Genomic DNA, 27,232 nt, shown 5'->3' with positions numbered 1-27,232 from the left:
AGGAGGCAGTGGCGCCGGCGACAGCCACGGCAGCAGCAGCTACCGCGGCGGCTGCGGCGGCGGCATCTCCGCCTCCACCCCCGCCCGGGAAGGCCCTCCACCGTCTCCCCGCCCCTCCCGGACCGTGAGCCGGCCGCGGGGCGGAGGAAGGAGCCGCCCCCCACCCCTTCCAAACCCACCCCCAAAGAGAGCCCTCCTCCCCTCCCCCCGCCGCCGCTGGCGCGGAGCCGGGGCGATGCTGACCCCTTAGATCCCGCTCCAGCTGCGCCGCGGGAAGAGGGGGAGCCCCTCCCCCGACCCCCGCCCTCCGCTGGGTGTCCCCCTTTTCTCTCCCCCTCTTGGGGCCGCTTCGCCGAAGGTGGCACCGAATCCGGCGGCAGGAGCCTGGGCGCGAAGCGAGGAAGGCGGAACAAAGTGAGGGGTAGCCGGCCAGCTGGCCCAGGGGGCCCAGGGGAAGAGGGACTTTCGCCGGGCGGGGCTCCCCTGCGGCCCGGCGCCCCGCGGGCAGCATGCCCCTGCGGGCAGGGGGAGCTGGGCTGAACTGGCCCTCCCGGGGCCTCAGCCTGCGCCCTAGAGCCCCCCAGATGAGCCCTCGCCGTGCCCCCCCGGTTGCGTGAGGACACCTCCTCTGAGGGGCGCCGCTCGCCCCTCTCCGGCCCGCCCGGGGCCCCAGCTGGCCAGAGGATGGACGAGGAGGAGGATGGAGCGGGCGCCGAGGAGTCGGGACAGCCCCGGAGCTTCATGCGGCTCAACGACCTGTCAGGGGCCGGGGGCCGGCCGGGGCCGGGGTCGGCGGAGAAGGACCCCGGCAGCGCGGACTCCGAGGCGGAGGGGCTGCCGTACCCGGCGCTGGCCCCGGTGGTTTTCTTCTACTTGAGCCAGGACAGCCGCCCGCGGAGCTGGTGTCTCCGCACCGTCTGTAACCCATATCCTTCGGGGCACAACGGTTGGCTGGGGGGCCCGGAGGGGGGCGGGCCGCGCCGCCGAGGGGACCGAACGCCAGGTGAGTCGGAGAAGTGAGCCTGGAGGGCGAGGAGACTAGAGGGGGGCTGCTGAGGAGGGGAGGGGTCCGGGGACCCGAGCAGGTCAATCCGGTACTCCCGGCGAGCCCCACCTCCGTACACACACCTCAGCCCTCCTTGGCGGTGGGGTGGGATCGACGCCAGGAAAGGAGAGGAGACGTGCCCCGCTGGTTAGCAGCTGGATGCTCTCCAGATGTGGGCAGGGGAGGGTCATCATCCTCCAGATGTGGGGAGCTTCGGGCGCCTGGGAGCTCTATTCCGCCCGCCCGCCGGCTAGCGAGCTGGGTTTGGTTTCCGAGTTTGGGGGGTGGGTGAGGAGGAAGCTGCGGGGATGGGGGAGGGGGGACCGCAGTCTCCTGGGTTTCCCTCCTGCCCCCGCCCCAAAGTTTGCGGCGGATTCTGGGGTCCAATCCGCCCCACCTGATACTCCAGGCTGAGGTTTTTACTGACCCAGGGGGAGAGGTTGGGGGGCGGGGACCAGGTCCTATCCACCCCCCCCACCCCCCGCGGGTTGGAGGAACAACAAGGAGATTCCGGCCGCGGCTGATGTCAGGGGCGCAGAATGAGAACAAGATGTGGAGGGAGCTAGCGGTCTTCCCTCAGAGACCGCGTGGAGCCCCTTTCAGTTGAGTCCCAATGCCCAGCGTCCCCCCACTTCACCCCATTCTTTATTCCATGCGGGGTGCAGAAGGTTGGGTTTGGGAGTTTTGTAAGCTGGGTTTTGTCTTGTGGAGGGAAAGACCGTGGTCAAAGCTCTGGAGAGGGGGAATGGGATTAAGCAAGCCCAAATTACTTCTCCCCTTTCACAGAGTGCTCCCCTCTGCTCTCAGGGCCGGTGCGGTGGCGTAGACTTCCCAAAGTATTTGGGGGGACAGTGCTTCTGTGAGCGGGTGTCTAAAACACACTAGGGCCAATGCGTTTGGCGGCTGCAAGCCCCACATTCCAGGGAGATGAATTTAGCACTGCCCCCCTGCCCGCCCAATCTGGAGCTGTAGGGGAGACCCCAGCCCCTCCCCCGGCACCCCCAGGCCCCTCCCTCTCCGCCCCTCGCACAAAGCGTTGCTTGACAAATGCCCGGCTCCTGGCTCCCGGGTGGGTCCCGCCACCAGCGGAACGCGGGGGGTGGGGGGGCGGGGCGGGGGCAGGTGCGCTGCCTTCCCAGGTCTTGACAGCTTTCCTGGCTCCTTCCTCCCAGCTCAGAGGCTCTTTGGGACCCAGGGTGAGTCCCTCTTGTAGCCCCTTGGGTCCCAGGTGGGACTCTGCTTTGGGGAAGGGGGAAAGCTTGATGCCGTCCTCACTCTCGGCAGCTCTGCTGCTTCTAGTGCGCAGAGCGGGTCTGTGAGCTCGCCCCCCCCATCCTTGCCACTCGGCGGGTCTTTGAGAAGCTCCCCTCACTATATCCTCTCCCCACCTCCTGCCCATTCTTCCTTTCTCTCTGAGCTGCAGAAAGAGAGAAGTGAGGGCCTTGGAGGTCCGCAGACCTGCCAGATGGGCACATCTTATATTCTGGGCCCCCCTCTGAGCCCTTTCTCCACGGCAGAGATGGAAATGGGGAATGAGCGTCCCTCCTAAGAATGGGCTCTGAGAATTCTTCCTCTCTGACCCAACCACCTACTGTCTCCTTGAGTAAGAAAAGGAATCCACCCTCTTCCCCTCCTCCCAGGGGCCCCAGGGGAGGCACAGAGGCCCCTTTCCCTCTTCCTTTTCATCCCTCCCCCAAAACAAACCTCTTGGCTAGAATCTCTCCCCACCTGCCCTATCTCCAGGTGCTAATGGAGAATCTGGGGGCAGGGGTCTTTCTAGAGGGGTTCTGGAGGGGGCAAGTGGAGAGGGCTGCAATGAGAGAAGAGAGGTGGGAGCCCAGAGCTAATCTTGGGGGTGGGGGAGCTGGCTTACCTATGGGGGGCAGTAGTCTGGGGCTGGGGCATCAGCATCAGCAGGTCAGGATGAGCAGCCAAGCCTGGGTTGACTGAGGATGGCTTCAGAACAATTTCATGGCAAGGGAAGTGCCTAAGCTGTGCCTCCACCCCCCCACCCCACTTCCATCTTACCTGAGTTCCAAGGGAAACCTGTATTGTCACTGTGTCAGAGGCTCTGAATCGACTCTTGGGCCTCAGTCTTTCCCTTTCTCTGTTTGGTATCTGTGAAGCCTTCCTGGGCTCCACAAGGTTCCTCTCGTTATATTGGAGCCTGAGGGACATAAGGACACCCCCCCCCCCCACCATTACATAGTCTTGAAAGCTAGTGGTGCTCTTGTTGGTGGGTTCTTCAGTCTTCTCTGCTCCTCCTCTCTTAGCCTCTTTAAAAGACCAGGTTTCCTAGAGAAAAGATCTAGACCCAGGTAGGAATTGTTGTGTGTGTGAGTGTGTATGTGTGTGTTGTGGGGGGGGCAGCAAAAGGGAGAGGGTCTTAGAAGAGCATACTTTGGAATTGGGGAGACCAATTGTGCTCATGGGCAGTCAGCTCAGGGTCGGAAATGTCCCCAGTTCCTTGCAGGTTATAGGGGAGTCTGTGTTGGACTTTCTAGTCTGTGTTTCTTCAAGTGTGAGGGAGTGTGTTTCCTCTCCTGGGAAGGAGATCCTGAGCATTCCCTCTCCGGCTGTTGTGTCACATCTGGAAGTTTGTGTAGGAGTTTCTCCAAGCTCAGAGCCCAGCACAGCTTTTTCTCATTTGGAAATCACAGGCTGGCATTTGGGATGCCGAGAGGAGGAGTGGGAGGGGGGCCAGAGGAGGAGAGGGGAGCCTGCCAGGAGTGGGGGGGAGAAGGGGGAGGCCTAAATGGCAGGAGCCCTAATGGCTTCCAGAAGCAAATGTGAGTGGTGCTTGTGCGTCACTGTGCGTGTCTGAGTGTGTGTGTCTAGAGGGGAGAGGGCACCAGGAATTTCAGGAGCCTTCCGTGCCACTGTCCCAGTGCCCTAAGTCTGCCCGTTTCTCTCACCTAGGGAGAAATCTCCATTTTATTTCTCAAAGGAAATTGGGCGGGGGGGGGGGACGTGCTCCCTGTCTTCTCCCCAATTCCTCCTATTTTCAAACCCAAGGCTCTCCACAGGGGGTTCTGGGGAGAAGGGATGGGGAAATGGACAGAATGCTGGGGGAACAGAGCACCTCTTGGCACCCTTTCTGACCCAGGGATGCTTCTGGGTCATATACACATTCCCGCCCACCCACTCTACTCTACCACACTGTTGGGGGACTCCCCATCACCCCTAGTGCCAGTTGGAGCCATTCCTGGGATTACCCCCCCCACATAGCCCCTGTCACCCCTCGCCTGCTCCCGCTGCAGCTCTCACCCCACCCTGCCTGCCTCAGCCAGGATGGCGACAGACACAACTGCTCACACACACAGACATGCACACACACGCACACACACACAGTCACAGACGTTTGAATCAGATTTCTGGCCTATTTCCCCTTCCAAAGATTCCAGCGGCCGTCTCTCTTGTGTCTCTGTGTCTCACGTCTTTGTCTCTGGGTGGGGCCCGCTGCCTTTCTGCAGGCTTCAGTTTTCGGTTCAGCTGGAAACCTCTCTCGCCACACACCCACACACTGGACCGTAGTGGGCGGGGGAAACCACAGGGAAGCAGGCTCGTGGGGGGGAGGCGGGGGGGGGGGCGGGGGGGGGGGCTTGGCCGGGGGAATCCCCCTTTCAGCCTTGTGCTGGGGAGCCTCTATATCCCACCCTACCCTTGGGATTGCCGAATCTGATAGATACCACCCTGTCCCTGGGTTGGCTTAGAGAAGAACCTGCCCACCCCACCTTCCCAACCCTTACTAGGAGACCAGGATTCCTGGGTCCAGGCCCATTTCCCCCTTAGCGTTCCTGGGTTTCAGATTTCGAGGCTCCTACTGGGGAATGGGGAAGCTGGAGGGCCTTCTCTCCTCAGTTCATGCCTGGAGCCCCTGTGCCCCTGGAGTTACCCCAGCCTTCCTTCCTCCTCTCCCCGCCTCCCTCACTCTTACAGGGCTGGTAGGCAAGGGCTCTAGGTAGAACTCATCAGAGAGGGCTCACTTGTGGAGACAACATGCTCTAGTTCTCTCTCCCAGGAGGGAAAAAGGAGGAGGGATGGAAATGAGTTCCTCTCCCTGCCATTTCTTTTTTCTCTGCTTTTGATGGTGGGTTGTGAGAAGAAAGATCCTCCCCTCTCCTGTCCCCCCTCCCCCTTTGGGATCCACTCCAGCCTGGGCAGTTGCCATAGCAACAGTAGACATGTGACTGCACAGGTCTCTTATAGTCACTATGGCAACCAGTGTCCCCCATTCCCTTGGTTGTTGTAGAGATTTGTCACATGGTTTCCCCCAACCTGATAACTTGTGGGTCTCCCCACTTCCCCTTCCCAGCATGAGGATAAGACAGCAGCCTGAGTAAGGGGATTTCTTGTGTGAGGGGGGTCCCTTTAATTACCATGGCAACCAATCCACACCACCTGGTGACACATCCTCCCGTTGTCATGGCAACAGAGGAACATCACACAGTGACATACGGCCATGTTCCCAGGGAAACGAGCTCCACCCTGAGAAAGGTGAAAGATCCCTCACCCCTCGTTAATGAGAGTTCATTATTCCTCGATTCAGGTTGTCTTAAATATTCCTGTGCCTTGGTCTCTTCCCTTTCCATTTATATGTACCTGTAGTCAAAGGAGAGATGTAGAGAGGAGGCAGGATGTACCTGGGAGTAAGTTGAATTGCCAAAGGGCTGCTTGAGAAGGGGCTTCTAGGGTTAAGAGCTAGGGGTGAGGTTATCTGGAGGCAGACTCTGGCCGTAAGAAGCCTCTGTCTGAGCATGTGTAAGGTGAGAACAAAAGGTAGGATGGCTCCTTGATGGTGTCACTGCTGCCTTTTCCTCCCCTCCACCGTGGTTACAATCAATTGATCATTATCAAGGCAAACGAGGCAGAACATGAATGGGGAGACACGTCTGACCTCCAGGCAGGGACATTCATTCGCTCACTCCTTCCCATGTATTGATCCTCTGCTGCATGCCAGGCACTGTTGTAAGCTCTGTAGAGAATATGACGATGTATCAGAGTGCCACTGCCTTCCAGGAGCCCACAGCCCAGCAGGGCAGGTGAGACAAGTCCACAGGTAACTTGTAACATGATGGAATCACTGCCATTGGAGGGATCCAAACAGGTGTCCTGGAAGGTGCTCTGGCAGCCTCTCTTCCCAAGAGAACTCCCCGCCCTCCCTCACGTGGGAGCATCTCCTACCGGCCCCTTCCAAATCCCCTTCACCTGCAAGGAGAAGAAGGGGCTAGCTTGGGAAAGCAGCCCAGTTCTTGAGGGTAATCATGCCCTTTCCTTTCCAGATGATGACTCCAAGGGAGCTGCCTCCCTGACCCCTTTTTTCCAGGTGACCCCTGGCTGACCCCTTTCTGGGGAGAGATCCACTGGACTCTGGTTCCACTCAGGAAAATAGCTCCATGGAAACACAGCACTCATTTTATTTCCCCCTTCCATCCTCTTACCCCCCAAAACCTAGACAGTTTTTCTTTTAACTCTTACTTTTATAATGGGGCAGAGCTGAGGGAAACTGCGGTGCCTTGGGACTTCTCAAGTAGCAGGGAGAGGTGGTAGGGTGTCAGAGGGAAGAGGACCTGCAAGAGAGGAGCCGGTAGGAGGATAGTGAGGGGACTGAGGGAGCCGTGGGCCTCTGGTGTGGGAGTGCAGTCTGGGATTCAGGACAGAGCTGGGGTATGCCTGGAACCAGCTGGGAGGAAGGTCCTTGGGTCTCGGGCATTCCTGCTGCTCCCTCATGCCTGGCCAAAGCCTTCTTGTTCCAGGAGTGAGGTTGAGACAGGAAGATTGATCATATACTCTGGGCCCTCTTCCACCCTCATCGAGTTTGGCTTGGTGGATCTCACCTTGGGCTGCATGATACCCACCCCCTTCCATTCCCTAGGCCTTTTCCTTTCCCCAGTCCCCATCTCAGCTAGTCTATTTCTAGCCTCTCTGCTCTCCCCCACCCCTCTCATAACCCAGATATTTTCCTTGAGAAAAATGAGATGCTTGGTCACTTGTCTGTGAATCTGTTGCCTAGAACCTTCTAAGGTCCAGAGTCATTTTGTACAAGCTTCTGCTGATGAGCTGGAAACAAGTCCCTCGATAGAATCCACTATGTGGAAAGATCCGGGGTCTAGAAGGAACCGCTCATTGCTGCAGAAAGGAGTCTGGTTTAGCCAGTCTGGGCTAGGATCTTGCTGGAAGCCACAAGGTGTGGTGGTGGCCTGGCTGGTGTGTGGGGGTACTGTCCACTCTGTGTGGGCTGGGGACTTGTGCCTAGCACAGTGTCTGGCACATAGGGAGTCCTCATTTTTGAAATGTGTGAATGTGTCTAGAAACAGTCCGAGGTTTGGATGGTTTTGAGAGATGGGTGCTGGTGGGAGAAGAGACAACCTTGGATTCCAGAGCTGGATCTGAAGGGGACTGCAGCTGTAGACCATCTTGCTTTTTGGTGCCTGCCTCTGTCTGTCCATCTGGCGCTAGGAGAGTCACATCAGGCCTTCCTGCATGTCTGAGCAGCCATGGTGTGCAGAGGAAAGCACTTCACGTTAGGAGCTGGGAAACCTCACTCTCGTCCTGGCTTCTAAGGTGACCTTCAGCACATGACTTTCTCTCTGGGCCTCAGTTTCTTTGAGTTCTGAGAAATAGAATTATCTACCCCGGATAATTCGTGGGGCTGTTGTGAGCCTTCAATGTGGCATTGTGTGAAGGTGCTTGGTAAACTGTAAGGCAGGCATAATACAACTTTAGGTTTGTGTAACACATTCACATACATTATCTCATTTGCTTCTCACATCTTCCCTGCGAGGTAGGGAGAAGAGGATTCAGATTCAGCAGCAAACTCTTGGTGTCTGGCATTTCCATAAGCATGATCGATTTTTTTCCTTCAAGTGGCTTGTGTAAATAGTCAGGGTATTTGTGGCTTCTCCTACTTTACAGAAGAGGAAGCTGGGTACAGAGAGGTGAGATGACCGATAGGCCTGGACCTGGGGACTGGTCTGATGTGTGTAGGCCAGGGTCCCTCATCAACCTGCCAGTCGCCTTAGGTGGGATTAGGAGGTCAACAGGCCGGAGGGTGAGGGTGGAGAAATGGGTTCAGCTCCAGCCCTGGCTAGCTGTTTCCTTGACTGCTCTGGTACCTGGTTTGAGCGCATCAGCATGTTGGTCATCCTGCTCAACTGTGTGACCCTGGGCATGTTCCGGCCATGTGAGGACATTGCCTGTGACTCCCAGCGCTGCCGGATCCTGCAGGTGTGGGGCGGGGAGGGGGAGCGAGCTCCTGATCCTAACACCCCTGGCTCCTTCTCTACAGGGGGCCCTGGCTCCACTCGTGGGGGTTGGGGGATGTTCCCCCACCCCCTTCTCAAGTTTCAGCAGCCTCCTGTCCCCACATCAGGCCTTTGATGACTTCATCTTTGCCTTCTTCGCCGTGGAGATGGTGGTGAAGATGGTGGCCTTGGGTATCTTCGGGAAAAAGTGTTACCTGGGAGACACTTGGAACCGGCTTGACTTTTTCATCGTCATTGCCGGGTGAGGGCCTGGGCTGGGAAGGGATAGCAATGAGTCAGATCAGTCCCTTCCCCTGGGCCAGGGTTCTAGAATCTTCACTTCGCCCAAGCCCAATCACAGCTCCTGATTTCTCCCTAGCTACACTTTTTTTTTTTTTTTTTAACACACTAAGGGGAGTCCTGAGGAGTGCAAATGATTAACACACTTAGCTGTTAACTGAAAGGTTGGAGGTTCAAGTCTATCCAGAGACTCCTAGAAAGAAAGGCTTGGTGCTCTACTTCCAAAAAATCAGCCATTGAAAACCCTGTGGAGCACAGTTCTACTCTGACACACATGAGGTTGCCATGAGTTGAAATTAGCACGGGGTGCCCACGAAGAGCCTGAAGTTGTCCTGCCTGAAATGCGCTTGTCTGTACAGTACGTTCTTGGCTTAAGAACACCTGACTTACAGACAACTCGTACTTAAGAATAGACTGTCATAAAGCCTATTATATTAAAAATTTCGGTTAAATACAGTGGTTCATAACAACGGGAGTATTAACCTTGAACCGTGATTTTTTTTCCTATCTAGTTTTAAGAACTATTTCTTCAATTTTTTTTTACAGTACTTGTTTTTATACTTACACACGTATACACAGATTCTCTGTGTTCAGTACAGTACCGTATATGGTTACTTTTATTATTACTGTATTATTATGCATGGCATGATTACGTTTAAGATGTTTTAGTGTGTTTGAAAGTGTTTCTTAAGTGCTTTATGTGCATAGAAAGGTAAAATACATACTATGTACTAAGACAAATATTTGACTGATGCTAAATAAGAACCATATGTATCTGTTGCGGCTTACCTACAAATTCGACTTAAAGACAGTTAGGAGTGGATCTGGTTTGTAACCTGGGGGGCTGCATGTATTCTGAATTCCATGGTCCCTTCGTTCACACCCTCCTCCTTGTTCTCTGAGGAGAAGTCAGTCCTTGGCTTGGGGACGTCCCCAGACAGAGAGACCCAACCTCCAGGGTCCCTTGTGGAGGAAGGGGTGGAGTCAGAGGTTGTGCTGCTGTTCCCACACCCTGCTTCCTCACTGACCTCTTTTGGCCTCCCTTTGGGCCCCTCCCTGCAGGATGCTGGAGTATTCCCTGGATCTGCAGAATGTCAGCTTCTCAGCTGTCAGGACAGTCCGTGTGCTTCGACCGCTCAGGGCCATTAACCGGGTGCCCAGTGAGTGACCCCTCAGCCCTTAGCCCCTAGACAGAGAGCCCCAAGAGGAAATGTGGAAATCTCAGATCCCAGTCCTACCACCACGTCCTCACCTGACCAGGCACAGGCCTGGTCGAGGCTGGCACTTTGCCAGCACTCTGAGGCAGTCCTGAGAAGGACTCAGCAGGGAGGCTGGGGCCACTGAAGCCAGACAGCCCCTGGCGCTGGCACCGTAAGGGTTAACTGAGAAGACCTTCCTCCTGGTTTGGAGTCAGAGTCTCAGAAATGTCTCAGATGGCCCTTTGCCTAAAGCTAGGTGACCAGTTGCCCCAGTGGAATACAGGTGGGGTGGGCACAGGGTGGGAGAGGTGAGCAGGCTAGCAGAGGGGAGGCAGTGTGCTGGTGGCGGTTCCAGCCAGAGCAGCCTGGCACTCAGTCTGGGTCTCATGGATGAAACCCCACTGGCCACACTGAACATGACTGCTCTCAAGACAAGGCCACTCCACGCCTCACCCTCCCTGCCATGTCCCTTTCCTCCTCCCCACCCCCTCCAGCCCATTGCAGCAACTGCGGGGACCATTATCTAAATTAAACCGCATAGGTTTTCTGAGCCAGCAAGGCTTTGGCAGCTCTAGCTCCCCCTCCATCCTGCCCCCCCACCCTTGCTCGGGCCCCCTTGCAACTCCCCAACCTACGCAAGCTGCAGATGGTCCCTGCTGCGGTCCCGACAGTGGGGGTGGGGCTATGTTTCTGGGGCTCTGTGCCTGGATGGAACAGCAGCCCCCTTTGCTGGGTATGTGTGTGTGTGTGTGTGTGTGTGTGTGTGTGGTGCAGGCCCCTTCTGGGCATGTGGTGTGTGTGTGTGTGTGTGTGTGTGTGGTGTGTGAGGTGCGGGCCCCCTCTGGGTATGTGGGCTGTGTGTGTGTGTGTGTGTGTGTGTGTGTGGTGTGAGGTGGAGGTCCCCTCTGGGTATGTGGTGTGAGGTGCAGGCCCCCTCTAGGTGTGTGGGGGGGGTGTGTGTGTGTGTGTCGTGTGAGGTGCAGGCCCCCTCTGGGTATGTGGAGTGTGTGTGTGTGTGTGTGCTTGTGTGGTGTGTGAGATTCAGGCCCCCTCTAGGTGTGGTGTGTATGTGGTGTGTGAAGTGCAGGCCCCCTCTGGGTGGACAGAGCTGTGGCATCGGGTGTGTGGGTGTTAACAGGAGCTCCAGACCAGGGGTGGGGGATATGCCTTCACCTCCTCTCCCGCCCCAGGTGATGGCTGGCAGATTTATAGGTCTCTGTCTAACCACTGGTGTAATTCCCTTAATGCAAACCCTGAGGAATTGATCTCAGTTGGAGCACAGAGAAGCTGAGGGGGATGGGGCAGGAGGAGGGGGAGAGGGACTGAGAAGGCGGGCTGGAAGGCTGCTGCAGTCACCCAGAGGGTTAATTAGCTGCTTCTTAGAAGTTTTTTTCCCTGGGCGGGGGGCTATAGGTGGCATTTGGGGGTCGAAACGTCATTAGAGGTCTGTCTGCTTGACAAGGGCTTGGTGGTCTGGGGACTGCTTCAGATCAAGTGGGCTGGTTGCGTCCTAGACCTGCTGAGGGGAGGGAGGGAAGTGTCCCTGACAGGGCTGGTGGGGGATTTTTGCAGTGGCTTTCCCCGTGTGTATTTTGTATGTTGATGGACTCTAAGAAGGCAGCGATGTGTCTCTTCACGTCCTGCTTAAGGCACCTGGGGGTGGGGGGCGGGTTCAGAACCGAGGTGAACCACAGGGTATCTTGCACCTGCCTGCAGAGGAGCTGGCTCTCACAGTGAGATTCTGCCTGCCAGCCTCCCTCCTGGAGTTTTCTGCCTCAGTTTCCCCAGTGACCCCGAGGGTGATAGAAAGGTCAGATGACTGTGTCTGGTGAGAAAGAGGTAGTAGGGGAGTGTGTGTGTTTATGTGTGTGGTGTGTGTGTGTGTGTATGTGTGTGTGGTGTATGTGTGTGTGTTGGGAAGTAGATTGCGAAAGCAGAAAGCCTGGGTTTAAGTCCCGGCCCCCGCATTAGCAGCACTGTGACCTGGCTGGACGAATTATGTCTGTCCTCTGAGCCTCAGACTTCTCTGTAATTTGGGGGGTTATCACCCAAACTGATGATGTCGGGAGGCTTAGGTGGGATGCCTCGCACAAGAATGCCCTAGAAACCACAGTTCCACTGACTCCTGGTTGGTGGTCCCTGGGAGTGCCGAGGGGGATAGTGGGTGGGGGCAGGCGCTGCTGGCATTGCCTGGGGAGTGAGAGGTGTTTGTTGGTCTCCCCTCCAGCTTGAGCCAAGCGGCCTCAGCCCCAGTCCCCGGTGGGCCCCTCTGGGAGCACTGCCAGGCCCCTGGCAGCCAGCCTAGCCTGGCCAGCCTGGCGGCCCCAGCGTGGCTTCTGCCTCCACAGGCATGCGTATCCTTGTCACGCTGCTGCTGGACACCCTGCCCATGCTAGGCAACGTCCTGCTGCTCTGCTTCTTCGTCTTCTTCATCTTTGGCATCGTTGGTGTCCAGCTCTGGGCTGGGCTGCTCCGTAACCGATGCTTCCTGCCTGAAAATTTCAGCCTGTGAGTGGTGAACAAGGAGGGCTGACCTGTTGACCTGGGAGTGATTGTGGGGCTGGGACCTCCCTTAGATCCCCCATTCCTGTTGCTATTGACAGCCAACCCCCCCCCCCAACACTGGTTCTCAAACTTGGCTACCCATTGGAATCACCTGGGGAGTCTTAAAACTTACTCATGCTGGGTCCCACCCCTGGGGATTCTGATTTAATTGGTCTGGGGTTCAGCCTGGGCATGGGAATTTTTTAAAGCTCCTCTAGTGATTCTCATGCGCAGCAGAGTTTGAAAACCACTATTCTAGGGCATGGCAGTCCAGTCCCCGACCCTGGAGTGTCGTGCTCAGTCTCTGCACGCCCAGTGCCCCCAGATCCGTGCCCACAATTCCCTGTCCCAGCTCCACTCTTGGTTCTTCTGCCCTGTTCATCCTGCATGCCTCAACCCACTTAGCCAGCCCTCCTTTCCCGGGCCCTCGCCGTGGAGGACCCTGCTCCTCAACTCAACCTCATCCCTGTCCCCTCCCTGCCTGTAGCCCCCTGAGTGTGGACCTGGAGCGCTATTACCAGACGGACAATGAGGACGAAAGCCCCTTCATCTGCTCCCAGCCGCGTGAGAATGGCATGCGGTCCTGTCGGAGCGTGCCCACACTGCGTGGGGAGGGGGGCGGCGGCCCACCCTGTGGGCTGGACTACGATGCCTACAATAGCTCCAGCAACACCACCTGTGTCAACTGGAATCAATACTACACCAACTGCTCCGCGGGGGAGCACAACCCCTTCAAGGGCGCCATCAACTTTGACAACATCGGCTATGCCTGGATTGCCATCTTCCAGGTGGGGCAGCCTGGGCACCGGGAGATCAGGGCCACAAGGTTGCCCAGACGCATGTCCCAGGACACAGTCCAGCTTGGAGTGGTCCTTCTCAGGGGTGGGGTGGGGTCAGAATCCCTGGAGGAGACTTAGGAGGCTTAGAGGGGGCCGGGGTCAGTCTGCCACTCTGCCTCCTCCCAGGTCATCACGCTGGAGGGCTGGGTGGACATCATGTACTTTGTGATGGATGCTCATTCCTTCTACAACTTCATCTACTTCATCCTCCTCATTATCGTGAGTGACTCCTCAGGCCCTGGCAGGGGGGAGGCATCCTGGGGAAACTGGTGAGGGAGTCCAGAGAGAGAAAGGGTTACTGGGTCTCAAGTTCTTAGCCTTCAGGACATGTTCCATCCATAGAGACACAGGCAGTGTGAGCAGCTGTCATGTAGTAAAAGAACACCAGATGAGGAGTCGGGGAAATCCAAGGTCAAAGCCTGGCCCTACCACTTAAACCACCATGTGACCTTGGACAAGCCATTCTGCACAAGGCCCTAGCCTCATCCCGCACCTCTGTAAAACAGGTGGTTTCTCAACCCAGGGCGATACCGCCTCCTCTATGGGACATTTAGAAATGGCAAAGGGTAGTTTTTGTTTTATCGGGTGAGCTCCATGGACACTTTGTTGGGCAGGGAGTGGGGAGAGGGATGCTAAACATCCTGAAACAACAATCCTGCAAACAAAGAATCGTCCGAGCCCAAATCCCGATCATTTAACGTTGAGAGACACTGCATGATCTCTGGTTCCTTCCAGCTCAGAAATTCCAGAACTTTATGAGGGCAGAAGACAGAGGCAAAAGTAACAATATTTAATAGTTTTAATCAGTTCCATTCATAGTCAATAATTTAATTGTTACCATTTATAGCTAATATTTATTGAGCACTTACTACACACCAACCCCTGCTTTCAGCACTTTTTTTTTAATTGTAGTGATATACACACAACAAAACGTTTCTAAGCACTTTTTATGTTCATATGATTCTCACCACCATCCTGAGGAAACTGACATTTCCTATGTACCTGACCCCACTATGTGCTTTGTATATGCTATCAATTAATGGCATCGGGCAAGGCTGGGTATCACTGCTGCCGGTATAATCCTCATAGGCCCCCTGTGAGGTGTGGGGTGTGGGGATTGTCATCCCCATCTCATAAATGAGAACTGTAAGCCTCAGAGAGGTTGGTCACTTGGCCAGGATCACACAGCAAGTGGCTAGAGCTGACAGTTTAACGCCAGGCTACTTGCCCCAAGTCCAGCTCCTTTTCCATGTCACCAAGAAGTCAACAGCTGAGCCAGACAGAGGTACGGATAGCGAGTGAAAGAGACTGAGATCTTCTCAGAACCTAGAACAAGCTCCAGAGAGAGGTGGAGACAGAATGAGGCAGCTCCTGGTGGAGCCAACCAAAGTGCCAAAGGGTAGGCCCTGAGAAGGAGCAAGTCCTCCAGGCCACCCCTGCATTTAAAACTTCCCCTGGTTCGGAAGAGTGGCCAGGCTTGCAACAAGCCTGGCTGAATTCTTGTCCCCACCCCAACCATCACCTCAAGGGGTGAGGCCATCTCTCAGGGATGCAGTGGTTTCTTACTCTCCGGCTCTCCCTGGGCTTGGGGGAGAGGGAGGGGAACAGACAGGGAGGTAAGGAGCCTAATTTCCACATTCCCACCCACCCCCCCGAAAAATCTTTCCGAACAGCTCCTTGGAATCACATTAACAAAGCTAATTATCATAATTACTAGGACATGATCTAGAAAAAATTCTGCTTTGTCACCATAAATATTCATTTCCTACGTTCTGGCTTGTTGTCCAAGCAGTGACCACCTACCTCAGAGCCCTGTGGAAGCTGAGGCATGGAGATGGGGACCAGGGGAATGTGGGCAAGTGAGAGCTGCAGCTTGGCTGGTACCTAAGCCCCTCCCCTGGCTGGGGGAGGGAAGGGGCACAGGGAAAAAGGATGTAGGTAAGGCCAATGGTCCCTGTAGTCAGATGAGGATTCTGCGGGGGGTTAAGTGTCTCACCCAAGGTTGTGCAGCTAGAATTGAGACTAGAAGCAGGAGTCTCGTGAAAAATGTTTTTGCCAAAAGACTCATTCCAATCTAAAGACCCCATGTCCCCAAGATGGCATTCATTTCCACAGCATTCCCTACTCCTGGAGGGAATTGGGGGGCGGTGCTCAGAGAGTCTCCAGGGTTGGGCGTGTTTAGGGGCAGGGAGTTTGGGGCTATTCTTGCAAGACAGCCCCCTGATCAATAGCAACACCTTGGAATTACGTAGTGCTTGGTTCACGTTCCTTAGCTTGGCTGTGCATCAGCTGAGTGATCTTCGGCAAATGTCTCAGCCTCTCTGAGCCTCGGTTTCCTTGCTGGTCAAACAGAGATTATAATAGTGACCCCTGAGATATAATATAATCCCTGAGGCTGTCCTGAGGATAAAATGAGATGATGCTTGGAAAATAATGAAGCCCAATGCCTGGCCCATAGGCAGTGCTCAGTACGTGGCAGTTGGCCTTGGGATTCATTTTTCTTCAGGACATCTCCTCTTCCTGTCCCCACCCCAACAGGTGGGCTCTTTCTTCATGATCAACCTGTGCCTGGTGGTGATTGCCACGCAGTTCTCAGAGACCAAGCAGCGGGAAAGCCAGCTAATGCGGGAGCAGCGGGTGCGCTTCCTGTCCAACGCCAGCACCCTGGCCAGCTTCTCGGAGCCAGGCAGCTGCTATGAGGAGCTACTCAAGTACCTGGTGTACATCCTCCGAAAAGCCGCCCGCAGGCTGGCCCAGGTCTCCCGGGCAGTGGGTGTGCGGGTGGGGCTGCTAAACAGCCCAGTGGCCCATGGGGGCCAGGAGTCCCTGCCCAGCGGCAGCTGCTCTCGCTCGCACCGCCGCCCGTCTGTCCACCACCTTGTGCATCATCACCACCACCATCACCATCACTACCACCTGGGCAACGGGACGCTGAGGGCCCCCCGGTCCAGCCCGGAGATCCAAGACAGGGAAGCCAATGCATCCCGCCGGCTCATGCTGCCACCGCCCTCAACACCTGCCCTCTCTGCGGGCCCTCCGGGGGGCACAGAGTCTGTGCACAGCTTCTACCATGCCGACTGCCACCTGGAGCCAGTCCGCTGCCAGGCGCCCCCTCCCAGGTCACCATCTGAGGCATCGGGCAGGACTGTGGGCAGCGGGAAGGTGTACCCCACTGTGCAAACCAGCTCTCCACCAGAGCTGCTGAAGGAGAAGGCGCTTGTTGAGGTGGCTCCTGCCTCCAGGCCCCCTACCCTCACCAGCCTCAACATCCCACCTGGGCCTTACAGCTCCATGCACAAGCTGCTAGAGACACAGAGCACAGGTGAGAACTCAGGGCAGGGGAGTGTTGGTTGTCCCTACCTGGGGGCCTGGTGCTATTCTAGAGCGGACTCGGGTCTGGAGTCAGTGGGACCAGGGCTCCCATGCCCATTTTGTCACTCATGGCCTTGAGGCCTTCAACAAGTGACATTGCGTCCTTGAATCTGTTACAATGGGAATAAGAATGGTGGCGCAGTGGTTAAGAGCTTGGCTGCTAAACGAAAGGTCAGCAGTTCGAATCCACTAGCCGTTCCTTGGAAACTCTATGGGGCAGTTCTACTCTGTTCCATAGGGTCACTATGAGTCAGAATTGACTCGACAGCAACAAGTTTGTTTATTTTTTTTTAATAATAATAGGAAGCGTTGTTGGCACAGTGCTTAAGCATTTGGCTGTTAACCAAAAGGTTGGTGGTTCAAACTCACCAGCTGCTTTATGGGAGAAAGATGTGACAGTCTGCTTCCGTAAAGATTTACAACCTTGGAAACACTATGGGGCAGTTCTACTCTGTCCTAGAGGGTCGCTATGAGTCGGAATGCCTCGATGGCAATGGTTTGGTTTTTGTTTTTAATAATAACTATTTTTTTTTTATTATATTATGAAAGAGGCCTGGTGGTACACCAGTTAAGTGTTCAACTGCTAGCTGAAAAGTTGTCAGTTCAAATCCACCTAGTGGCTCCAGAGAAGAAAGACCTGGCTATCTGCTCTTGTAGAGATTACAGCCAAGAAAACCTTACAGGGCAGTTCTACTCTGCCACATGGGGTCGTGATGAGCTAAGCCGATTCAATGGCGCCTAGGAACAGCAATCATGTCATGACTACCTACTATGTGCTCTGCTCTGTGCTGTTTACAACGATATCTAACGGTTGTTGCCTGATAAGTATGTGCTTGTCACATGCTTTACAGGCAAGACCCCACTGAATCCAGTTGACAGCTTAGGTGGTGAGCTTTCTCAGTAACTTCATTGTACCAATGAGATAAAGGAGACTCGGAGAGGTTATACGACTTGCCCGAGGTCATGCTACTGGTGAGGGGTGGAGCTGGAATTTGGACTCAGCGGTCAGTTCAAAGGTCCACACTTGATACTGTTTGCATTGAGGCTCAGAGGGAATGGTGTGTGACTGAGCCCAGTGCCAGGCTCCCCACAAAAGTTGTGCCTATAAATGTCGGTTTCATCCCTTCCCTACAGGCAGACCCAGGCCCCGAGCAGCAAGTCCTTGGGGGCTGCTAGTCTGTTGGGTGGAACCCCCGTGGCGAGTGAGAGGCTCACTGCCTGTGGCTGGCTCCCAGTCTGCTAGGGGTGGTAGGCCCTTCCCCTACAAAGAGACTCACTGTAGCTGCTGTCCAGGCCTGTGCTTGAGGAAGTACAGACACATAGGGTACAGTGCGATGTTTGTGGAGATGTTATGTTGCAGCGTGGGCTGGCACAGGAAGGTGCCATCAAGAGACTCAGTGTGAAGGGTGCTGTGCCAGCCCTTCCACTGTCTACCACGGGAAGTGAGCCAGTCATGCGCACGCATGTGTCAGGTTCCTCCTGTGTAAAAGGCGAGGCGGGGGCCGTCATTATTATCAATGGTGCTTGCTGACCCCTCCTTTGTGCAGGCCAGCCTCAGAGGGGAATACTTGTTGAGTGCCTACCATGGGCCAGGCACTGGGCTGGTGCCTTCGGCACATGCTTTACCTGGGTGGTCTCTGAGGTTCCTTTTAGCTCTCAAATTCTATGACCAAAGCTGGATTTAAATGGACGCTGATGTCTTGGGATAGGCTTTGTGTTTATGTATGTGTATACACACAGATGTGTCCAGTGCATGCACACACATCTGTATATCTGATATTCATGTGTGTATGTATGCTAATGAGTGCACCTGTGCCTGGTGTGTGTATGAGCATGTGTGTGTACACACGTGTAGTGTACTTATTTGGTGTGTATATGCATGCACATGTGTGCACGTATCTGGCGTGTGTGCATGTGTCTGTGGATATATGTGTGGCTTTTGCATTAGTGCGTGCACATATGTGGTATACAAATGGTATGTGTATGTGTGTCTGATGTGTGTACATGCATGTGTCTGAAGCGTGCATGTGTGCCATAATTGTATGCATGCACATCTAGTGTGTTCATGTATCTGTGTAATGTGCAGATGGTATGTGTGAGTCTGGTGTGTGTACAGACGTGTATCCAGTATGTGCATGTGTGTGGTGTACATGTGTGTACACACACATATTTGATAGTGTGTACGTGTGTGTTATGCAAATTGTGTGTACGTGTGTGTGGTATGTGTGCATGTGTTCTAGTGTACATGTGTGCACACACATCTGGTGTGTGTGTGTTGTGTGGATGTGTAGGCATGCGTGACTGTGTGTGCTATCTTAAAAACCCCTTGGTAAATGATGCTCAGTGTTGATGCAGGGACTAGCTTGTTCTAGGCTTCTTATTGAGGACTCTTAGGACATAGAGGAGGTCTAGGACCTCAAAGGACATTTGGGTCACCTCTCTGCCTGAACACTAGTACACCCCAACAGTGAGTGTCAATGGGGTGCTGTTGGCATTTGGGGGCATTTTCTTGTTCAGGACAGCCCACGTCACAGGGCACTCAGCAGTCTGGCCCCTACCTGCTTAGTACTCCCATGGCCGTAATACCTGCCCCCCCCTACTCATTTCATGCATGCTGTAAGGGCAGGGCTGCCCCGGGTAAGAAATACTATCACCTCTGACCTCTAACTTCCTGTCCCAGGTGCCTGCCAAAGCTCTTGCAAGATCTCCAGCCCTTGCTTGAAGGCAGACAGAGGAGCCTGTGGCCCAGACAGCTGTCCGTACTGTGCCCGGGTGGGGCCAGGGGAGGCGGAGCTCGCTGACCATGAGGTACCCGACTCAGACAGCGAGGCGGTTTATGAGTTCACACAGGACACCCAGCACGGTGACCTCCGGGACCCCCACAGCCAGCGGCGACGGAGCCTGGGGCCCAATGCAGAGCCCAGCTCTGTGCTGGCCTTCTGGAGGCTAATCTGTGACACTTTCCAGAAGATTGTGGACAGCAAGTACTTTGGTAGGGGAATCATGATCGCTATCCTGGTCAACACGCTCAGCATGGGCATCGAATACCACGAGCAGGTAGGGCCATGGGCAAGGGCAGGATTACCGTCAACCCCTTTGACCCTGGGACTGGGGACTCCCTCCTCCCTACTGTTCATTCTGCTAGTCTACATGCCAGGGAGGAGGATGAGAGTGTCAGGACTGAGCTGGGTGTGTTCTATCTGGGAAGGCTTCCTGGAGGAAGTGGGCTTGGAGTGCTGAGCACGAAAATGTGTGTAAGGACTTTTTGGGGGGACAAGTCACTGGAAGAGATTTGGGCCTTTGGAGAAGATGTAGTAGAGAGGAGGTATTGGGGTCTCCAAGCCCAGTGCTGAGCCCCCCAGTATTTACCTGACTCCGTATATAGGGTGCGATTGCCTGGAGCTGGAGGGGGCTGTGTGGGTAGGGGTGAGGAGAGGAGGGTTTGTGGCTGCGCTTGGGTGGAATGGAGGTCTGTGGTGGCCTGTCAGAGTCGGGAGAGAGGTGGTCTGGCCCTGGTCTGTGCTCTGGGAGTCTTGCTGTGAGCCGGCACAGTGCTTGTTGGATGAGAGTGCCCAGCGTGGTGAGGGGACTTGAAACCATCACGTTTGAGGAATCATTCTAAGAACTGGGATGTTTAGTCAGAAGAGGAGGCTCAGCGGGGCCAGGCGAGCTGTCTTCAAATATCTGAAGGGCTGTCATGTGGAAGAGGGAGCAGGCTTGTTTTGTGGGGCCAATGGCTGGGAGCAATGGGATCTGGGCTGAGGGGGAGGAGGCTGTCCTTGCTCTCAGCTCACAGCGCTGTGCAGAGAGAGGATGGCCTGGGGATGCACTGACCGCCACACCCCCACACTGAGGCTACGCACTCAGTGGGGGTCAGAGCAGGCACCACAGAGGGCTTGGTGCCCTTGACCTCCCAACCTGGTTTGTTGGCTCCTTCACGGGGTACCTTCTAGAAGTCAGCCCTCCTCCCCAGTTTGCCTCCCAGGTCAACCACCTTGGCTGATTCTTGGGAAAAGAGGGAGGCTGGCAGGCAGGTGCCACCATTCACAGGCCCTCCTTTGCTTTACTCACCCAGCAATGGGGAGGGGACTGGGCCACCAGAACCTGGCCTTTCCTGGTGTGGAGTTGAAGCTATGCATCCCTCTCCCCGACCTCCATGATTTGGGGTTAGGGGCATGTAGGGGATTTAGCGTTGTGGGGCAGTGTGATGGCTGGGTGGGGCCCAGCTGATGGCGTGTGGGCTTGGCAGATGCAGGAGCAGGGGCTCCAGTCTGAGCTAGGGAGTGTAGGTCCAAGCAGGGGCTGGAGACAGCGAGAGGCTCACTTTTCAGGGGATCTGAAGCCCCTACCCCTGACCTCGCTGACCTCTGCACCTGCACTCTTGTGAGCACTCAGCTCCTACCCCGAACTGCCGTGTCTGACCAAGTGCCCCCAGCCCCAGCATCCCTCATCACATCATGTTTGGTGGTCCTTTCTCTTGCCTCCTCTCCACACCCCCTGCCCTCTGCCAGCAACTGGATGTGCCTGGTTCCCTCCCTGTCAGGCAACCTTTGGGGGGTGGAGGGGGTCAGGACACTGGCTGTGGTGCCAGCAAGTGGGTGTGCATGGCACAGCAGTGGGCGTGTTGTGTCTGGGCCATGTGGGACGTTCTGCCAGGCTCCTGGGGAGAGGTGCTCTCTTCTGCCAGGCTGGTGGGGAAGGGTGGGAGCAGCTTTCTCTGCTCTGGGGACCCAGGTGGTGGCAGCCTCTAACCTCCCATTACCTTGGCTTCTCAGCCTGAACTTTAGCTTCCCGTCCCTCACCCCAGCTCTGGCTACAGTCGGATAGTCCTCCCCTGGAAGGGGGCACCTCCTCAGTGCCCCTGACTCCCTGGAGGGTAAGCCCAGCAATCCCTGCCCAGCCAAATGCTGCTGGTGGAAACTTTGACTGCACTAGGAAGGAGCTGAGTCACACAGACCGAAGGCAGATGAAGCCGCAGCAAGAGGGCTTTCAGTTAGACGTCAAGAAGGACACGCTACTGGAGAGGCAGTAAAAGTGATCAGTCAGGGGTGCCTGCGGCATCTCCTCGCCCAGGTTACCCTGCCCCCTCTACAGCGGGGAGTCCCTACTCAGCAGTGGCACAGACTCTGCGCCAGGCAGGAGTTTGTCCCCATACCTGGTTGCTGAGGGACCCATGGGGGTGAGTGGGAGCTTCAGAAGGGGGGGCAGATGACTGACTGCGGCCCAGCGGGCTCAGGGGCCGGGGGTGGGAAGAAGTCCCAGAAGCAGCCATGGCCTTGTGCTTGCAGGCACTGCGGCGTGAACGTCCCGCCATCTGGGCCCTGAAGCCTAAGCAGGCTGGGAGGGGGTGCTGGGAAAAAGGAGACGTGGGGGCTGAGAGACAGAGACACAGAGAGACAGAGATATGGGGAGACAGAGATATGGACTAGAACACAGCTACAGAGAGAGGGGGAGCAGAGACACAGAGAAGGGAGTGCAGAAACAGAGAGGTTGTTAGAGACCTAGGTGGGGGGGGCGCTAGACATAAAGACAAGGAGAGACGGAGACCCAGATACAGAGGTGGAGGTACAGGGGGAGAAGATACCCAGAGGGAGAGATGGAGATACAGGGGGAGATGGAGACCCAGAGGGAGAGATGGAGATAGAGGGGGAGACAGAGTCCCAGAGGCAAAGAGGTACAGAGAGAGAGATGAAGACAGAGGCTGAGACCTCAATGCACCCGTAGACAGAGACAGAGCAAGAATGTGGTGGGATACTCAGAGGGAGTCTTGTAGTTGGAAAGAGGGAGGTAGAGCCATGTTGAGGAAGAGAGGTGATAGAGAAAGCGATCGAGAGTGTCAGCAGATGCTGACTGGGAGCGTGGAGCCAGAGGCTCATTGTTCCCCCGCGGTGCCCTTAATGAGGTGATTGTGTCCATCGATCCTGGTATCGATCAGATTTTGGTGGGGGGGGGGTGTGCCATGGAGAACATGTTGCTGATACTTTCTTGGAGCAGGAGCCCCAGCCCTCTTCCTGGCCCATCACTGCTCCCTCCCCAGGCCCTGTCCTCCCCCACGGTCACCCTCCTTGCCTGTCCTTCAGTTTTCCTGCAGAGACAAGGATGCTCCTCCTGCCCCTCTCTACCAACCCCTTGACTGAGGAAGCACCCATTTTGTCATGCTGAACCCTACCCAAGGCTGGTCACATGCTGCACCCACATTACTGCATCCCCCTACCCCTTAACCCTGCTGGTGGTGAACTGGCAGGACTGGCTTGCCCAGGGGGACTAGTGAGGACAAGGATACAGGACACCGGGGAGGGAGCAAGAATTATGATTTAAGGTAGGAAGTGTGATCTGATGGAGGATGAGCATATGTGTGTGTACCCTGTCCACTAGGGGGCAGTACATAGAGCCCAGATGTTTTTGTGAATCCATCCACCCAGCCACGAAACACACATATCCTGGTACACCAGAGTTGAGCCTAGGCAGTGGTATGCGGGTAAATATTTAACAAACCAGTTGTTATTGAATCTATGGTAACCCCAGGCATGTCACAGTAGTACTGTGCTCCATAGGGTTTTCAGTGGCTGATTTTTTTGAAAGTAGATTGCCAGGCCTTTCTTCTGAGGCACCTCTGGGTAGATTCAAACCTCTAACCTTTCAATTAGCAGCCAATCGCATTAACTGCTTGTACCACCCAGGGACTCCAAATGTTTAACAACCAGCCCTCAAAACAAAAACAAAAAACATTCATGGCCAATGTTAAGCTGCCAGCATGATGCCACTGAACATGGAGTTGGGAAGAGATGTGCACAATAGGCCCCACTGAGCCCGTGCAAGTCTGCTCCAGCGTGCCATTGTGTGTGAGGCCCCATCCTTCTTCCCAGAGAGGTCACGACAAGTGAACAGCCCCATTTACTTGATGTGGTATGTGTTCCCAGAGGGATGCAAGGAGGAGGAGCATGTGACGCAGACTGGGGAATGGATTCAGGGAGGGCTCCATGGAGGAGCTGACCTCTGAGCTGTGTCAGTGAAGGTGGAGGGCAGGGCATTCCAGGAGGCAAAGCATGGGGGAGGGCCAGAGGCACCAGACACCAATTTAGGAGATTTGTAAGGAGTTCAGAATGAGCGCGCACTAGATGGGGGCTGGGATGTACAAGTGACAAGAGATGAGGGTGGGGGGAAAAAAACACAGGGCCCTGTCCTCAGAGGTATAGGAAGGAGTTTGGATTGTCTCCTGAAGGTGGTAGGTTCCTAACAAAGGCTTTGAGCTGGTCAGGGATATAACCCAGGTGGGGAGCCCTGGTGACACAGTGGTTAAGAGCTCAGGCTGCTAACCAAAAGCCTGACAATTTGAATCCACCAGCCGCTCCTTGGAAACCTATGGGGCAATGGGTTTGGTTTTTTGTTTTGTGTTGTATCAGTGTGGGGAGTAGAAGGAAGGGAGGGAGAGGAGACAGGAGGCAGGGAGGCCAACGTGGAGGCCACTGTAGGGGTCCGGGCAACTTGGACTGTACCTTTGTCCTTGAAGATGGAGAGGGGAGGGCTGGGGAGAGCGGTCAGGGGGCTGAATCTGCAGGGCCTACACCAGTTGGATATTTGGGGAGGAGGAGGTGGCAAGGATGACGTCCAGGTTTCCGCCTGGGGTGGGAGCACTGGGGGTGGAGCAGATTTAGGCTGGGGACATGTTGTATACGCTGTACCTATGGGACACTCCAGGCCCATGTCCAGCAGTCTGTTGGAGCTCAGAAAAGAAGTTGTCTCCTGAACCTGTCTCCTGCCTGGGTCTGCACTGGGGTGGGGCCCCACAGGAGGAGGGGTGGGTGCAGGGATGGGGTCTTGGGGACACATGAGCTTCCTGATTACCCCTTCCTGACTCTGGGTGACTGGGGACAGGTGCTAACCTCATATTCTAGAAGAGGGCATGTGGGGAGGGGTGGGGACACGCAGTCCAGTGGTCTGTCCATGGAATGCTAAGGGGGAGAGAGAGGGAGGGTCTGAGGCAGGGGGAGGACAGTGCAGGTGATGATTCTGCTCATTGCTCAGACTCTGGGCCCATCTTGTCACTCCAGAGAGGGTTTCTATTTATAAGTGAGTGAGGTCGCCTGTTCCCAGGGAGGAAGCTGGGGGTGGGGCAGGAGCGAACACAGATGTGGTCTTACCTCTCCAGGGGAGTCACAGACTGCTTTTGGGTTCTGCTGAAAGCTAGGGACCCTCTCACACATGCATGTTAGTGTTGGGTGCCATTGAATCAATTCTGATTCATAGCGACCCCAGGTGACAGAGTAGAACTGCCCCATAGGGTTTTCTAGGCTGTAACCTTTACAGGAGCAGATCGCCAGGCCTTTCTCCCGAAGAGCCTCTGGGTGGGTTCAAATCACCAACCTTTTGGTTAGCAGCTGAGAGCTTCACTGTCGTTCTGCCAGGGATCCTTTCACACATGCATAGACACCCCAGATGTGTGGCCTTTGAGGGCAAAAGATGATGGACACCCCACCCTCTGCCTATCCGTCGGGACCCACAGGAGTCCTTGGCCTCCAGGCAGAGAAGCCCTGCTGAGGAGCTGGGGCTGGGACCAAGCAGGGCTTCGGGGATGATCCTTTTCACTGACCTGGCCCCAGACTTCCAAATGATCCCCACAGGCAGAGGGAGCTGTTAGGATATGTCCAGTTAAGGGGGAGGTCCCAATCTTCCAGGCATGCCCTGGCTCCAGGCTCCACCAATTCAACAAACACGCGTAAAGCGCTTAATGTGGACAGCTTGCTAGGATAAAGGTGGGGGCGGGTGGGTAGGGTCAGAGCCAGAAGTGCCATAAAAAAAAAACCAAACCAAACCCGTTGCCATCAAAGTCGATTCGGACTCATAGTGACCCTATAGGACAGAGTAGAACTGCCCCACAGTATTTCCGAGGACCCCCCTGGTGGATTTGAACTGCCAGCCTTTTGGTTAGCTGCTGTAGCACTTAACCACTATGCCACCAGGGTTTCCAAAAGTGCCATAAAAAAAAAAATAGTGCAAACAAAAGTGCCATAGGGAGCCCCAAATACCACAGGGGAGGCTTCAGGGGGAACAAAGGAGAGATGCTCACACCTGATGGAGGGATTTGAAAGGGCTTCATGAACGAGGTGGCTTTTGAGAAGGGCCTCAAATAACTGTGGTTGTGACAGCTGGAATTAGGAGCAGAAATGTCTCGGTGGAGGAACAACCCCAGCAGCCTGGCCTGGGCATGCACAGGGTGGCGTGGGATGTGCTGGGGGACCCTCATGGTGCCCCATCTAGGGTGTTTGAGCAGGGGGCGATGTGAGTTCAGCCAGCACTGAAGGAAGCTGGAGCTGCCGGTCAGGGCAGGCTGCAGTCGGGGGAGGGACTGAAGCTATTTCTGTTGTCGAGATCAGAGGTAGTGAGGGCCCCAAAGGAGGCCCTGGCAGTGAGAAGGAGGGGGCTGTGGGACAGCAATTCCAGTGGCCAGGGCTGGGGGCCTGGCACCTGCTGCCTGGGAGTGCTGGTGAATCCTAGATGACCTCAAAGTCCCCAGACAGAATCCTGAGAATGACGGGAAGGGGGAGCAAGGAGGCAACGGAGGCGACGTGCTAAGTCTGAGATGGCCAGGGGCCAGGCCAGAAGACTATCAGGCAGGCGTTGGCTCCCTGGACGAGGGGCCAGGGGCTGGGAAGGAGGCTGTTCAGTGTTGCGTACACCCTCGATGGCAGCTGGAGAGGTTGGAGGGGGTAAAATGGCAGAAGGAGGGGGCGAAGGAGGGGAGTGGGCTCAGACTGAACTCTGAGGAATGTCTGATGGAGGGGAGAGAGGGAAGCCAGGAGAGGAGCCCTAGGAGGGGGGTGGGGAGGCTGGGAGGTGGCCCGCACAGGGTCACAGGAGCCTTGGCAGGAGGCTACGGAAGGGAGGCTGCAGAAGGATCCCTAAGAGGAGGGCTGGAAGAGATGGGGCAGTGGGGTCTGGGATTCAGGGGTGAATGGGCCTGGTTTCACGCCACAGATTTCTGCTTTGGGCAGGGGGTTAGGAGATTGGACAAGTAATGGATACAGCATGGCTAATGGAACAGTCCCAGGGACACCTGGGGTGGGAGTGCTGAGATCCCAGTGCAGGTGGAGGAGGGGAGAGGAGGAGAGGTGAATAGAGCTGTTGGGGGCAGAGGAGGAAAGCCAAGCAAGTGAAGAGCAAGTGAAAAGTAAAGCGAGGTCAGGCTGGGGAATGGGGATGGGGGCCAAGGAGGGGAGGAGGTTGGAGGCAGCAATGGGAGAGAGCTGGAGACTGACAAGCGAAGAAGAAAGGGCTGTGAATACAGGCAGAGAGCAGCTTGGGACCAGCAGAGGCCACCCAGCAGGGACTCGCCTGTCCAGTCAGCACAGGTTCGTGACTCTTTCTAGCAACGCTCAGCAGTTCAGGAGCAGTCAGAGGAAGTGGAGGAGGTGGGGACTTACCTGGGCTGGGGGGCTGGGTCTTGCAGGCGTCCTCTGAGATCCTCATCCTGAGGGCAGCTTTGAATGGTCCACCTCCGGCTCCAGGCTGAGAGGTGGTCTTAGTAGTTGAGGGGCAGGGGCCACAGCTCCAGAGTTTAGGTAGCAGGGACTTTGGGGTGGCTGTCTTGAAGCTATGTGAGCATTGTAGGTGCCTGGTGCCTACTTGGTTTGTGTATTTACTTGGGGTGGCTTTTAGGGGAGCTGGGAGAGATTGTGCGGAGGGGGCTAA

At 55.7% G+C, this 27,232-nt stretch overlaps 1 protein-coding gene across 5 annotated transcripts in view; it reads left to right on the top strand.

Moving 5' to 3' along the window:
• Positions 1 to 217: 217 nt before the first annotated feature.
• CACNA1G (calcium voltage-gated channel subunit alpha1 G) overlaps positions 218 to 27,232 on the top strand; it is a 70,736-nt gene continuing 43,721 nt past the window's right edge. For all 5 annotated transcript variants that reach the window (XM_049860406.1, XM_049860404.1, XM_049860405.1 and 2 more), the window contains exons 1-9: positions 218 to 926; positions 8,161 to 8,272; positions 8,418 to 8,551; positions 9,652 to 9,749; positions 12,137 to 12,296; positions 12,820 to 13,120; positions 13,298 to 13,390; positions 15,710 to 16,493; positions 19,224 to 19,600. In XM_049860406.1, the coding sequence (XP_049716363.1) occupies positions 685 to 926; positions 8,161 to 8,272; positions 8,418 to 8,551; positions 9,652 to 9,749; positions 12,137 to 12,296; positions 12,820 to 13,120; positions 13,298 to 13,390; positions 15,710 to 16,493; positions 19,224 to 19,600 (2,301 nt within the window). In that variant the 5' untranslated portion in view covers positions 218 to 684. The remainder of the gene's footprint in view (positions 927 to 8,160; positions 8,273 to 8,417; positions 8,552 to 9,651; positions 9,750 to 12,136; positions 12,297 to 12,819; positions 13,121 to 13,297; positions 13,391 to 15,709; positions 16,494 to 19,223; positions 19,601 to 27,232) is intronic.

The sequence above is a fragment of the Elephas maximus genome, chromosome 19, assembly GCF_024166365.1.
Source record: "Elephas maximus indicus isolate mEleMax1 chromosome 19, mEleMax1 primary haplotype, whole genome shotgun sequence".
Taxonomy (NCBI): domain Eukaryota; kingdom Metazoa; phylum Chordata; class Mammalia; order Proboscidea; family Elephantidae; genus Elephas; species Elephas maximus.
The sequence above is the reverse complement of the archived record's forward strand: the minus strand, read 5'-3'. Positions and strand labels throughout refer to the sequence as shown.